Source organism: Bactrocera neohumeralis, chromosome 3 (genome assembly GCF_024586455.1).
Source record: "Bactrocera neohumeralis isolate Rockhampton chromosome 3, APGP_CSIRO_Bneo_wtdbg2-racon-allhic-juicebox.fasta_v2, whole genome shotgun sequence".
In the NCBI taxonomy this organism is placed as follows: Eukaryota; Metazoa; Arthropoda; class Insecta; order Diptera; family Tephritidae; genus Bactrocera; species Bactrocera neohumeralis.
Window position 1 is genome coordinate 14,094,477 of NC_065920.1, and position 12,854 is coordinate 14,107,330.

The 12,854-nt window shown below is 33.7% G+C and overlaps 1 protein-coding gene across 1 annotated transcript in view; it reads left to right on the forward strand.

Annotated features, from left to right (window-relative positions):
• Positions 1-8,475, forward strand: part of LOC126754245 (uncharacterized) — a 51,306-nt gene extending 42,831 nt beyond the window's left edge. The window contains 2 exon segments of the mRNA XM_050466242.1: positions 1,354-1,461; positions 7,740-8,475. Coding sequence (XP_050322199.1) covers positions 1,354-1,461; positions 7,740-7,892 — 261 coding nt within the window. The 3' untranslated portion in view covers positions 7,893-8,475.
• Positions 8,476-12,854: the final 4,379 nt, after the last annotated feature.

The following is a 12,854-nucleotide window of genomic DNA, read 5'->3' on the forward strand; positions in this document are numbered from 1 at the left end:
CAAAAGGCATGTTTTGAAGATACTTCAATCAGAGATGGAAAAGTTCAAACGCTACAAAAGTGTATAGATCTTAATGAAAAATATTTTTAGATACATTCTAGCAGCTTTCCATGCTTAGTATTTGTTTTTGTTGTCTAAACCCGAAATATGAAAGGTAATCTTAGTATACAGCAAAATCTACTTTTTTGCAGAGTATTGTACCAAGCTATGTTTGTTTTTTGAAAACTGGTTCATCAGTAAAAAAATAATTTCTCCGTTTTTTCGAAGTTAACCTATAAAGTCGAAATTTCGAAATTTCTTCTTCTTTACTGGTTTATGTTTTTTTTTTTTGAAAACTGGTTCATCAGTTAAAAGATAGTTCTCCGTTTTTTTGAAGTTAACCTATAAAGACGAAATTCGAAATTAAGAATTTCGAAATTTTTTCGTCTTCTTCTTTACTGGCGTGGAAAGCGTTTATACGGTTATAGCCGAATTAACAACAGCGAGCCAGTCGTTTGAATTTTAAAATTTTGAAATTAAGAATTTCGAAGTAAAATATTTCGACTTTTTATAGCTTAAAAGACGATTTTTCCGTTTTTTTCGAAGTTAACCTCTAAATTCGAAATTCTTAATTTCTTAATTTCGAATTTCGAAGTAAAATATTTCAACTTTAAAGGTTTATTTCGAAAAAAAAAATGGAGAAATCGCCTTTTAAGGTATCAAAATTATCATTTTCAAATATAAGTAGTATGAAAGCTGTAAAAAAAGAGTAAACAAGAATAGTGTACAACATGTTTTGGTCAAGCTTATTTGACATATACTTGTATGTACATATGTTTGAGAGGTCAAAGTCGGATCATCGAAAAAATAGAAATTCTAAAACACTTGGCTTGGTACAATACCGAGCCGAGTGTCGTAAAATAAAAAATGTTCAAGATTAAAGGAAATATTAGTTGAGTAAGTATGTAAGTATTAGGGAGTAATTTTTTAAGGATACCAAAAACTATTGTCTACGTGCAGTCATTCAATATATAACTGTAACAACGCAATTGATTGATTGATTGATTGACTACTGATTAATAAAAAAATTGTTGCTTTTCATTTGTTTAAGGATTATGATTTGTTCACGCAAACTACACCCAAAGCACTCAAAAAGGTAGAGCACACTTTATAAGTGAATTTTTTAAATATTTTATGCGCTGCTCTCACTCGCTTTTCTTGTTTCTGCGATTCCCAATGCTTGCGCTTTTTTACTATAATTTATGTTTGCTGATTTTTGCTTTATTTATTTATATTTTTTTTGCTTTATTTAATTTTTTTTTGCTTTTTTATCGGCGCATTTGCTTCACTGTGCCGCGCATACGCAAATTGCAGGGCGTTGAATCAACTTTTTTCCCCAGCCGCATGAAAAAGTATCCGAGTGGTTTGTTAACATCAATACCAGCGATGGATTTGTCCGTTATACCCAACACAATGCTGATGGTAATGTACACAGGCAAAAAAAAGCAAAGCGAAAACACCAACGCACATACACACGTACACACACAAAGGCACATGATTGGCATGCTGTTGAGGGCACGTTGGTAGTTGAAGTTGAAATTGCAGTTGTAGTTGTATTTTCAGTTGTATTTGTAGCTTTTGTGTTGCACGTTTCGCGTTGCATGCTTCGTTTGGCAGCTGTATTTATGCATGGCGCTCACAGGTGCGCATAGCTGTGGGTCTATTGGCCACGGCGCCCATTAGCAGACGTCAAAATGTTCTTCTTTCTATTTAGTTTATTTCTGATTTATATCGTTGCAATGCATTCGTATATTTTTGTATGCAAATTTTTTGTTCCGCTTTTTCGTTTAAATTTTTTTTTATTAAGCTTTTGCATGTCACTGGGGAATGCCATTTTTATTTTTGCGGAAAATTTTCTCGAATGCCAAAAATAACAAGAGTACCATAACTATGAAATTTATGTGTGTGCGGCATACTTGCGGCTAGTCATAGTGCTTGTTTGCAGTTGTTTGTGATTTATTTATATTTTTAATGGGTTTGTGTGTGTAAATCGAATGCCAGAATTTTTAATAACTTGATTTGCATCGGATCTAGCAGCAGTTTTCCAATGCTTGCGTAGCCTTGGAGCAAAATACACATTTTTGGAAGTACGATTTTGATTTGTATTCCTTACAGTATGCAAAATTTGAAAAAAAAAATATTTTTTGTAACCTTTTTATACCATGTCCTTGAGCCTTTGAGATATCGAAGAGAAACTTTGCAAATGCCCTTATTTCCCTAAGAAACTGCTCATTTGTCGGAACCACCGATATCGGACCACTATAGCCTATAGCTGCCACTGAAGGATCAAAATCAAATTCTTATATGGAAAACTTTTTTGTTTGACAAAGTATCTTCTTGAAATTTGGCATGGGTAATTATACAAAATCTCCCTATGATTACCGAAGAAATTGTTCAGATCGAACAAGTATAGCATATAGCTGCCATACAAACTGATCGACATAAATCATGCTCATGTAAGGAAAACTTTTTAATTTCACAAAATATCTTCAGGAAATTTGGCATGGAGTATTACCGGAGACATCGATATGATATCCGAAAAAATTGGTCAGATCGGACCTATACAGGTGAAAGGTGCCGTACAAACTGAAGGATCAAAATCAAGTCCTTATATGTAAAACTTTCTAATTTGACAAGATCTCTTCATTAAATTTGGCATGGGTAATTACACAAAACCTCCCTATGATTACCGAAGAAATTGTTCAGATCAGACAAGTATAGCATATAGCTGCCATACAAACTGACCGATACAACACAAGACCTTGTATGGAAAACTTTTATATTTAACAAAATATCTTCAGGAAATTTGGCGTGGACTATTATCATAGCTAACGGGTTGATTTTCGACGAAATTGTTCAAATCGGACCACTATAGCATATAGCTGTCAAACAAACTGACCAATAATACTCAAGTCCTTGTAACGAAAACTTTTTCATTTGACAAGATATTTTTTTGAAATTTGGCATGGATTTTACCAAAGTCTTCGCTATAATCGCCGAAGAAATTGTTCAGATCGGACCACTATAGCATATAGCTGCCATACAAACTGATTGATCAAAATCAAAATAAAAATGTTTTTAATACCTTTCGTGCTTTGAAAAATGCACCTGTGAAGGATATTATTAACTGTTTTTTTTGTTTTCTACAGTCGTTGCTTCACAGTTTGAAGCATTGCGTTCAATACACGCTTTCGGCTTGCCAGCAAGTCTATATTTGAGTGACTGCATTGATATATATATATATACATATATATGTATAATGTTATACATATAAAGTGTTATACATATACAAGTATATTCATATTCGCACGCTCCACTCCACTTGCTTTGCAATAAGCGTTTTCTGTGAAGCGCTCTTGAGAAAGTGTTTGCCGTTAGTGCGTTGTCTCCTTGATGGCACTTGACTCCATTTTATATAAAAGTTCGTTGAGTATATTGTATGCACCGCCTCTGTGCGTGCGCCAGTGAGGTGTGTGCGTATTGAGTGCTACATTTTTGCATATGCTTGTGCGTGTTGTGTAAATATGTATGTGCACATCCTTAGTTATTGTTGAAAACTAGAGCACTCGAAATTATTATTCTTTAAACATATGTACATATATGTGTTCATGTGAAGAAAGGCACTTACTGCAGAAACTTCGAAACGAGTTTAAGCGTCGTGCTTAAAGCTTGAAGTTTAATACAAACTCTAACTTAACAAAAATTAAGAAAAATTTCAGTAACGTTGTTTTGGCTTTCGAAATTTAGTAGATACGTTAATCTTTTTCGAGACCCCAATTTGTTTGCTTACAAAACTTTCTTTTCATCTTTTGTGTAAATCAATTTCAATGCTAACCGTAGTCCTTTTGTGTGAATCAATTTCAACGCTAACCGTAGTCCACACTCCTGTTTAAGTGACGGTAATACTTTAATTGAAGCTTTTCAGCCCAATTGGTAGCTTGCTTTAAATGCTTTTGGGTTATACTTGATCACACCTTTCGTTTCCAACTTGGTATTGCTTCCGAATGGAAAGTACTATTTCAATTAATGTTTATACCCTCAACAGGGTATATAAAGCAGGTCAAGAACTTTGCAACATCCAGTAGGAAACGTGGGAGGCCATTTAAAGTAGAGATGCACATAGCTCAAAATGCTGAGTTGATGTAGCCTTGTTCGTCTGTTAATATATACGCGTGCTACTTTTTCAGTTTCTGAGATATCGATCTTAAATTTTGCACACATTCTTCTCTTCCCAAGAAGCTGCTAACTTGGCGGAATCGCTAATGCTGGATTACTATAGCATAAAGCTTGCGTACAAATTGAACGATCAAAATCAACTCTTTATATGAAAAACTCCTTCATCTTAAGAGATATCTTCACGAAATTTAACACGAATTATTGCCTTAGGAACTACGACAATCTGTGGACATATTATTCAAATCTGACCACTGTATCATATAGCTGCCATACAAACATACCGCTCAAAATCAAGTTTTTGTAGGGAGGACTCTTTTATTGCAAAAGATATCTTCACAAAATTTGGGATAAATTATTGGCTTAGGTAATGGTGCAATGTCCGAAAAGATTTTTCAAATCGGACCACTATAGCATATAGCTGCCATACAAACTGACCGCACGAAATCTAGTTCTTGTGCGGAAAACTTCTTTCTTGGACAAGATATCGTCACGAAATTTAGCACGGTGTATTGTCCAAAACAGTGATAAAATCCCACAATTACAAAATAAAATAGTAAATACAGAAAACGTATTATTGTCGCCCAATTACACAATACTTAATTGCCATTTTGTGCTGCAAACCAAATGCAATTATATGTCTTCCTCTCCTAGTTGCTCAAATTTTCGCATGCAAGTGGCACAAAGTGCTGCAGCTGAAAAAAGCAGATATCCTTCAAATACAGAAATGCAAGCAATCAAGCGTGCGAACGAGATTTCCATCTCGACAATCAAACACTTTTGCTACAGACTGCACTAACCCACACACACACTTACATCTTTTTACATCCTCTACTTATAATTCATGCTCACAAACTACTCATAAATATACTCATACGCATATATACATATACATGCACATGTAAAATCGTGCACATATATCAATGTGTGTGTGTGTTCGTGTTCGCGTGTGTACCGTTATCTGCATACATCAGCGCTTGATACACGTATCTTCCACTTTGTATGCAATCATGCATTAATGCAGCTGCTCAATTGCGCATATTGCTGTTTGCTGCTGCGACTGTGCTGCAAAAGATACAACAACACTTCCACCAAACATAGAAATGCTTACAAATATCGATAAATGCATGTGTTTGTGCGCTCCAGTATATGTACATGCAAGTATACTGCAATTCTTTCACACGTGTGAAAATGCGATTTATAAGCGAACTAAACTACAACAACTCTTACAACAACAAACCTAGAAATTGCAATGACCACATTCATACGGTATAATCCACTTGCGCCGGCAATAAAATCATTTAAATACAACCTGATTGATCATGTAGAAATGCAAAACAAGCCGCATAAACAGCCATAAAGCTGTTGGGAAAAACTACCGACTACCGTGTGCAAAACAACAAACAATATTATAAAAGTAGTAAACAAAAGCTCACAAAACAAAGCAAAAGCAGTAAAAACTTACACTCTGCATATATAGGCAATGTTTGTGTGCGTGTAGTTGTAAAGTATTGGTATTTATTGCTGAAAACGCTTGTGTAAGTGTGCGCGCCAAAAAGCGTGCCAGGCGTTGGGGATTTGCAACTATTTATGACGCTGCACAGCTCAGGCGTGTACAATTAGATATACATACATATACATGTATTATATTAGTACATGGTTATGTGGAATCTATATATGCATATGCGGGTGTGCTGCTTCGTTATTATACACCTGCAAAAATTATTGGCTCATATGGGTTAATTTTCATCGTTCAGTCTGTGATATGTATATGTTTGTAGCGTTGTCTAAGGAAATAATATTCAGTAAATTTCGTGAAGGTATCGTGTCAAATAAAAAAGTTTTCCGTACAAGAACTTGATTCTGCGCGATCAGTTTGGATGGTAGCTATATGCTATATTATTCCGATCTATACAATTTCTTGGGAGATAACACTACTTCCTAGGCAAATATCCTGTGCTAATTTTTGTGAAGATATCTCTTCAAAAGAAAAAGTTGTCCATACAAGAACTTGATTCCGAACGATTAGTTTGTAGACGAGCTATCTATATCCTAATGTGGTCCGATATCGGTTGTCCAAAAAAATGGGCAGCTTCTTGTAGAGAAAAGGACTTGTAGAAAATTTTAAATCCCAATCTCAGTGGTTATAATTTAGGAGTAGTTATGGCACTAGTCTCTTCAACACATTTCTCAGACTAGTCTGATATCAGATCGAGGAGACTGCATGAAATGTCTAGAGAACACCACCAGGGAAACAATGGAGTATCTCTTGTGCACTTGTCCTACATTGGCAAGGCTACGCTGTAAGCATCTGGGGTCACCACGGTATAAGATAGTCGAGGAGGTATCGATAGTGAGGCCAGAGAGTCTGTAAAAATTCGTGTCAAGAGCAGACATCCTAAAGCATGACTTCCTCATGGACCTAGTAACTGAACTCCTTCTGGAATTACAAAGAACCAAAACTGGTCTATGCGTGGCTCATTGGCCTGCCAGACTAACTTACCCAAATTTGATATTATGCATGATTACAAAAAGGGAAGAAAAAATAATTTATGGGAATGGGAACGAGGGGGGCGCTGACAAAATAACAGGGGAATGAAATAAAAAAACTGTTCTGAATCGTTTAAAAGGGCATTCTTTTGCATTGCGTGAGAAAATTTACCAAAGGAATGTATATTTTTTATACAGTAAGAAAGTAGAGACTTCAGTAAACATAAAAACTAGCTTTTTTGAAAAGTTTCAAAAGAATTTTCGTTTGAAATTTGCGTTTTTCATTTCCTTTCAGTTTTGTTATTTTATCACTCATTCATCCTACTATGTTTTCTTTATGTTGCACAATTTTCTACGCTGGTCTATATATTTTCTGTAACATTCGACTTTTAATAGTCTTGAATCTGAAATTATGAGTCGCAGATCACATAAGAATTGCTTTAAAAAGCTTTCTACCTTCACATATTTAAAACTGGTATTCGTTATTTGGCCGTTTATGAGAGTTGTGGAGAACAGTGATCAGTAACTGCTATTGAATGTATAAAATATTTGTTGTAAATATATATTTGTGCAAACTTATTATAAAAAAATTATTTCCTGTAAAAATAAAATTAAAATATGATTTTGCATGAATTGTTAATATATTTAAACACTAAGTACATAAAATAAAGGCAACATAATTAATTCTCTAAATATTTTGTTGGCAATAAACTGTCTCATGGGCGCAGTTATACGAGTAGACATAATTTTCAAACAAAACAAAAATTGCTGGTACATAGCGTTTTCAGCTAAACAAATAAATATACCTATATATATGTATATATATATATTTACTTTATACCGTAATTAACTGAAAGTAACTAAAAGTGTGTGCACAGTTATTGCCTGAGTGACAGCTGATTTATGTTAAATTAAAATTTTAATTAGTATGTGTATAGGTATGAGCGCATGCGCACTACTAATTATGAAAGACGTACTATAAAATGAGTCAATTAATTACGCTTTTCTTCCTTTTCTTATGCTTGCACAACGCTCAGGATCAAGATGCTACCAAAGTGATACCCGAAGAGACCGATTTGAATAATTCGAAAATCACTGTCGCCAGCCAAGAGGACGCCAACACGCATCAAGTCAATGGCAAGGGATCGAGTATAGCAGGGGAACGCAATGTCAAGGACGACGCTACATGATTTATGCATACACACAGTAATGTCTACATAGCTACATACGTACATATATGTATGAATGAAAATATATGTATTTGATTTGAGTGATATTAACTAAATGCAAACAAAAACAAAAAAATATCAATAATTATAGCAAGCAGCAAGCGCAAAAGCTAACGATTTCCCAAATATTTTATTGGTTGTATAGTAAAGGTTAGGGCACATTAGCTCTTTCTACGCTACACATATTAAAGTTGCTTACAGTGTGTCATAACATGTTTGGCCCCATTATATATGTATGCTTCCGAAGCAGGGTAGTATTTGTAATTAAGTAATGTTGATTATTTTAGCAAAGTGAAGTTGTTTTGTTTGATTTATTAACCGTTAGTTTTAGCAATGAAATCGCTATTATTTACATTTATTTGTTAGTTTTAATTAAATTTTTGCTCAGCGTATTATTTTACTTCCATAAATATGTATTTTTGTTATTTGTATTGTATATGTATGTATATGTGTATTGAAACTATTTGTTATTTGTAAATCTCCTACTCAGCTACACTCAAAATATCGAACGTTTAATGTACAATAAAAATTAATGAAATTATTACGGAAATTAGTTTTATTAAAAATTTTTAGAACAGTCTATTGTGGTGGCCAATCGACCGGCCCAAACCACTCCAAGATGGGCGGAGCCGCAACTCATTTTTTTTTTTGCTTTCCTAATAACATGGTTTTTACTGTTTTATTCTGTAAGTAAGTACTATCATTGCCAGAAGTGTTAACGAACGATGCTAAGCACGACAGCGTAACAGAAAATGTTAATCAACAGTGATACATGGTAACAGCAATATTATGACTGCGCAGCTTTACAAATGTGCAAGCGCTCTTAGCTACAATTATGAGAGAATATGCTGCGTACTCTCGTACGCGGACGCTTAGCTAAAAGGAACAATAAACAATGGCGGCGGAAATAGGAAGAGGCAACTGATGATAATAACTTTTGAGAATACGACATAACGACATCTATTGGCGGTTAGAGGGATCTTACAGCAATCCAGTAGCCACTGAACTGTTTTATTAATTTTATACATACATATATACATATATACATACATGTGTACATGTACGGATGTACGCATCGGATATGAGCACTAACGATATTTTAAAACAAAAACTTTTGATTTTTGAATAATGTTGCTTGAAATTTAATTGATTTTAAGGCTTACTTTTACTTGCAATAATTTTCCAATTCATATTCGAAGTGTGGATTTCACAGTAGTTTGAAGCGGTCTTATCTGCTGCTAACAGAGGCTACTCTGTTATTTCGGCTTGATAAATAAGAAGGAAATCTATGTGTCAAATACTATGATAAATGATTTTATATACAAAAGATTATTAAAAAAATCTAATATATTAAAAAAAAAACTTTTGATTCCTCATAGATATAGAATGTAGTAGAGTGGTGAGCAACAGAAATAATGTGGCTGCGCAACTATTAAACTTTTGCAAGCGCATGTAGTTATGTATATGCATAGCTATTTACATACACATTCATACACAGCTGCACACACTTATGTTAGAGCAGGGCCTACATATTTTAATATAATTTTATCAACTGCAGTATTTTTCAACAGGACTTACCTTACTTAATGCTCTAAAGCGCACGCTGCTTCCAATATTTTGTGCGCTACCTCTATTTAAAAACATTTTATATACATATTCCAGCAGTTCGCCCCTTGCTCCTACTGTCACAAATCACTATAAATACTTATAATACACAACTAATAACGTCCGATCACACTTTTCACTGTTAAACGATTAATATCCCGAACTACCCTAACTTCTACCTACTTTAATTAAGAAAAACTATAAATTGGAGCTTTAATAACTAAAATAATTGCACTTTTCACTGAGCTGCAGCAAATTTCACGAAAGCAAGAGAGAATCTATGAAACGTCTATTTAAAATGGCGCCGGAAGAACGACCAATGACATTCGAGCTTTTAAAAATGAAGTGACATCTGATGACGTTAAACTGCTTCATTAGCTAGCACAGGGTAGCATTTTCAAAGTATTTCTAAGACATGTACATATATATGTAAAATAAATAATTTTTTTTTTTTTTTTGGTTTTCATACGCTTGGCTTCTTATTTAGATTTAATGGAGCTAATAGTAATTACATTTATAATTTTTTCCTGTATTATGGGTAGATACGCATCCATAGGCAGACTCTTGTCAACAGATGGCACTATACTCTATAAAATGACGGCCTCTGTTTGTAGTCTGCTTTAAGAAGGATCAACACAAACCAGCTGTCAGTGTTACAGGTGTTGGTAAAGGTACAGGGGGAGAACATAAAACAATATGTTCTCTGGTACAGGTAACCTCAACACCACCGGTTATTTTTGTTAATGTTTTTTTGAGTTTCTTATGTGATCGATGAAGTTTACAGCAATTACTCTTAGTTATGAATTTTCTATCCCGATAGCTTATATACTCTCCATTGCACAGCCTGTTGTCAACAGATGTCACTCCACTATAGAAAATACCACCCTTTGTTGATCATCTGATTGGAAAAGGATTACCGCAAACCAGCTAACGGTTGAATTAACTATTAACTGACCAATAGCGCTACCAGATACTTCTATTAAAGTGTCTGTGAGTTACTTTAGGCCGAAATTTCATTTATAACAAAACGCTTGTGTACCAATATGTGCTGGAATATGTGATCGGTCGTCCCTTTCTCTTGTAGTAACAGTTAAATACCGGTTAACTACCCAATAGTGCTAATAGATACTTATGCAATCCTTATGAGCTTAATTAACAGAGAAAAATGTCAGGTAGTAGATGATGACCACTATATGAAATACCACCGTTCTTTGTTGTTTCGCGTTTATCAGTATGACGGCGGCTGCTTGAAAGAACACAGGGTTGAATTTATGTAAAGGAAAATTCAGTGAGTGTCACATAAAAGTTTATATATTTAAAATTGTTGTTATATAATTAAAAGTAATTTTTGTCAGCGAATTATTATCCAAATTTGAATGTTTTAGCGCTTAAGAAACAAATAAAATAACATCTGTACATTAGTTAATCTGGAAGAGTAATATGTGCGCCATCTGTTGGTCACATGCACGATCATATCATCTACTACTGTTTGTAGGAATTAGACAAAAGAATATCATAAATTCGGCTAAAACATTGCGCTTAAGATAAACTAATCAAAAACGCAGTATTTTTTATATTCTGACATAAAATGTGAATATACATACATATCTATGCCGTATCTCTGTAGTAAAAAAATATTTGTGAACCCTGTAGTTTTAGGCGATCTACTACATTAACCACAGGCGTCACTTCATTAATTTCCGCCGCCATTTCGTTCATACGTTTCCTTATATCGCGTTCGTGTAAGTTGCATACGCAGCAGCTCGGTGAAAAGTGAAATTAGTTTAGGAATTAAAGCTGAAATTAAGCAGTTTTTAGGAGAATTAGGTTAAAGTTCGTGAATTTAATCGTTTTAAAGTAAAAGAAGTGAGCGGGCGTTGTTATTTGTGTAGTAAAAGTGAAAGTGAAAATTCGTGAGTGCAAAAGCTGAGCGCTGAGCGTCGGCGCAAGCAGAGCTCTGCTAGTGGTTGTGCATAAAATGTTATGTTAATGTTAATTATGTTATGTTAATGTAAATAAAGTGTTAGAAATAGGGAAAAAGAGTTAAGAGTAGGGAAGTGTTCCAATTTATTGCAGAAAATGCGAAACGAAGCGAAATAAAGTGTGGTAAGTGCTTATAAAATGTCAATATAATTATTTTATGGTACCTTTATGCAAAAATGTGTCTTTTAATGGCAAGTTATTACACATTCATTTTAGTTTAAAGCTTCAATTTTAGCTTGCATATACATACATATGTATAATGTACAGACATACATTGTATGTATGCATATGTGTATATTAGTATAAATATATAATACATGTATACAATTCAAACGATTTAGTTGCCACTGTATCAATCAAGATCCCTCTAGCTGCCAACAGATGCCGCAGTAATTTTTATAAGTGAATATTTTTAATACCTCTTCTAGTTTCCGTCTTTATTGCGTCCAGTTTCTCTCTACTTTTTTCTGAAGTATGTATGTACAAATATCAGTGCTTAGTCACATTACCAGAGAACGTATATTTACGTTCTCTGACATTACTACTGTTGCCCTTATTTTGATTAACAACATGTTTATTTTTAATTAACATAGTGTTTATTTGTATACATATGTATGTATATATGTATATAGCAGCGTTTCTTAGCAGAGTACTAGAGAACTTAATGCATTTCATTTTTGAGAAATGTATTATCAACTTGTACAGTCGCGTTCATAATCAATGAACCGCAATTTAAAATTTTTTTAATTTTGTTTAAATAAAGATAAAATAAATATAAATTCAAAATAAATAATTAAAAATATTAAAATAAATTTTTTCACATTGTGTAAATAAACATAAATTAAAAAATATTTTATTACAAAGAATTTTAAAATAATAAGAAAAAGATTTATGAATTTTATTAGCTTAAAAGAAATATTTTTGTTTCAAAAAAACAATAAAAAAAATATTTTTATGAATTACCTATAGTTTTGATCACCTAGATTGGTACATTAAAAAACTAAAGATCATTTGAAGAGGATAACGAGAAAAGTTGAAATCCGGGTGACTGTCTGTTTGTCTGTCCGTCTGTGCAAGCTATAACTTGATTAAAAATTGATATATCTTGATGAAACTCGGTATGAGTAGAGGTCTTCCTCTTCCTCTGCTTCCTTCGGCGGGTACTACGTTGAATACTCTCAGAGCTGGGGTGTTTTCATCCATTCAAACAGCATGACCTAGCCAGCGTAGATGCTGTCTATGTTAATTTTATCAAATACATCGTAAAGCTCATCGATCCATCGACTGCGATATTCGCCGTTGCAAATAAGCAAAGGACCATATACGAAGACTGTA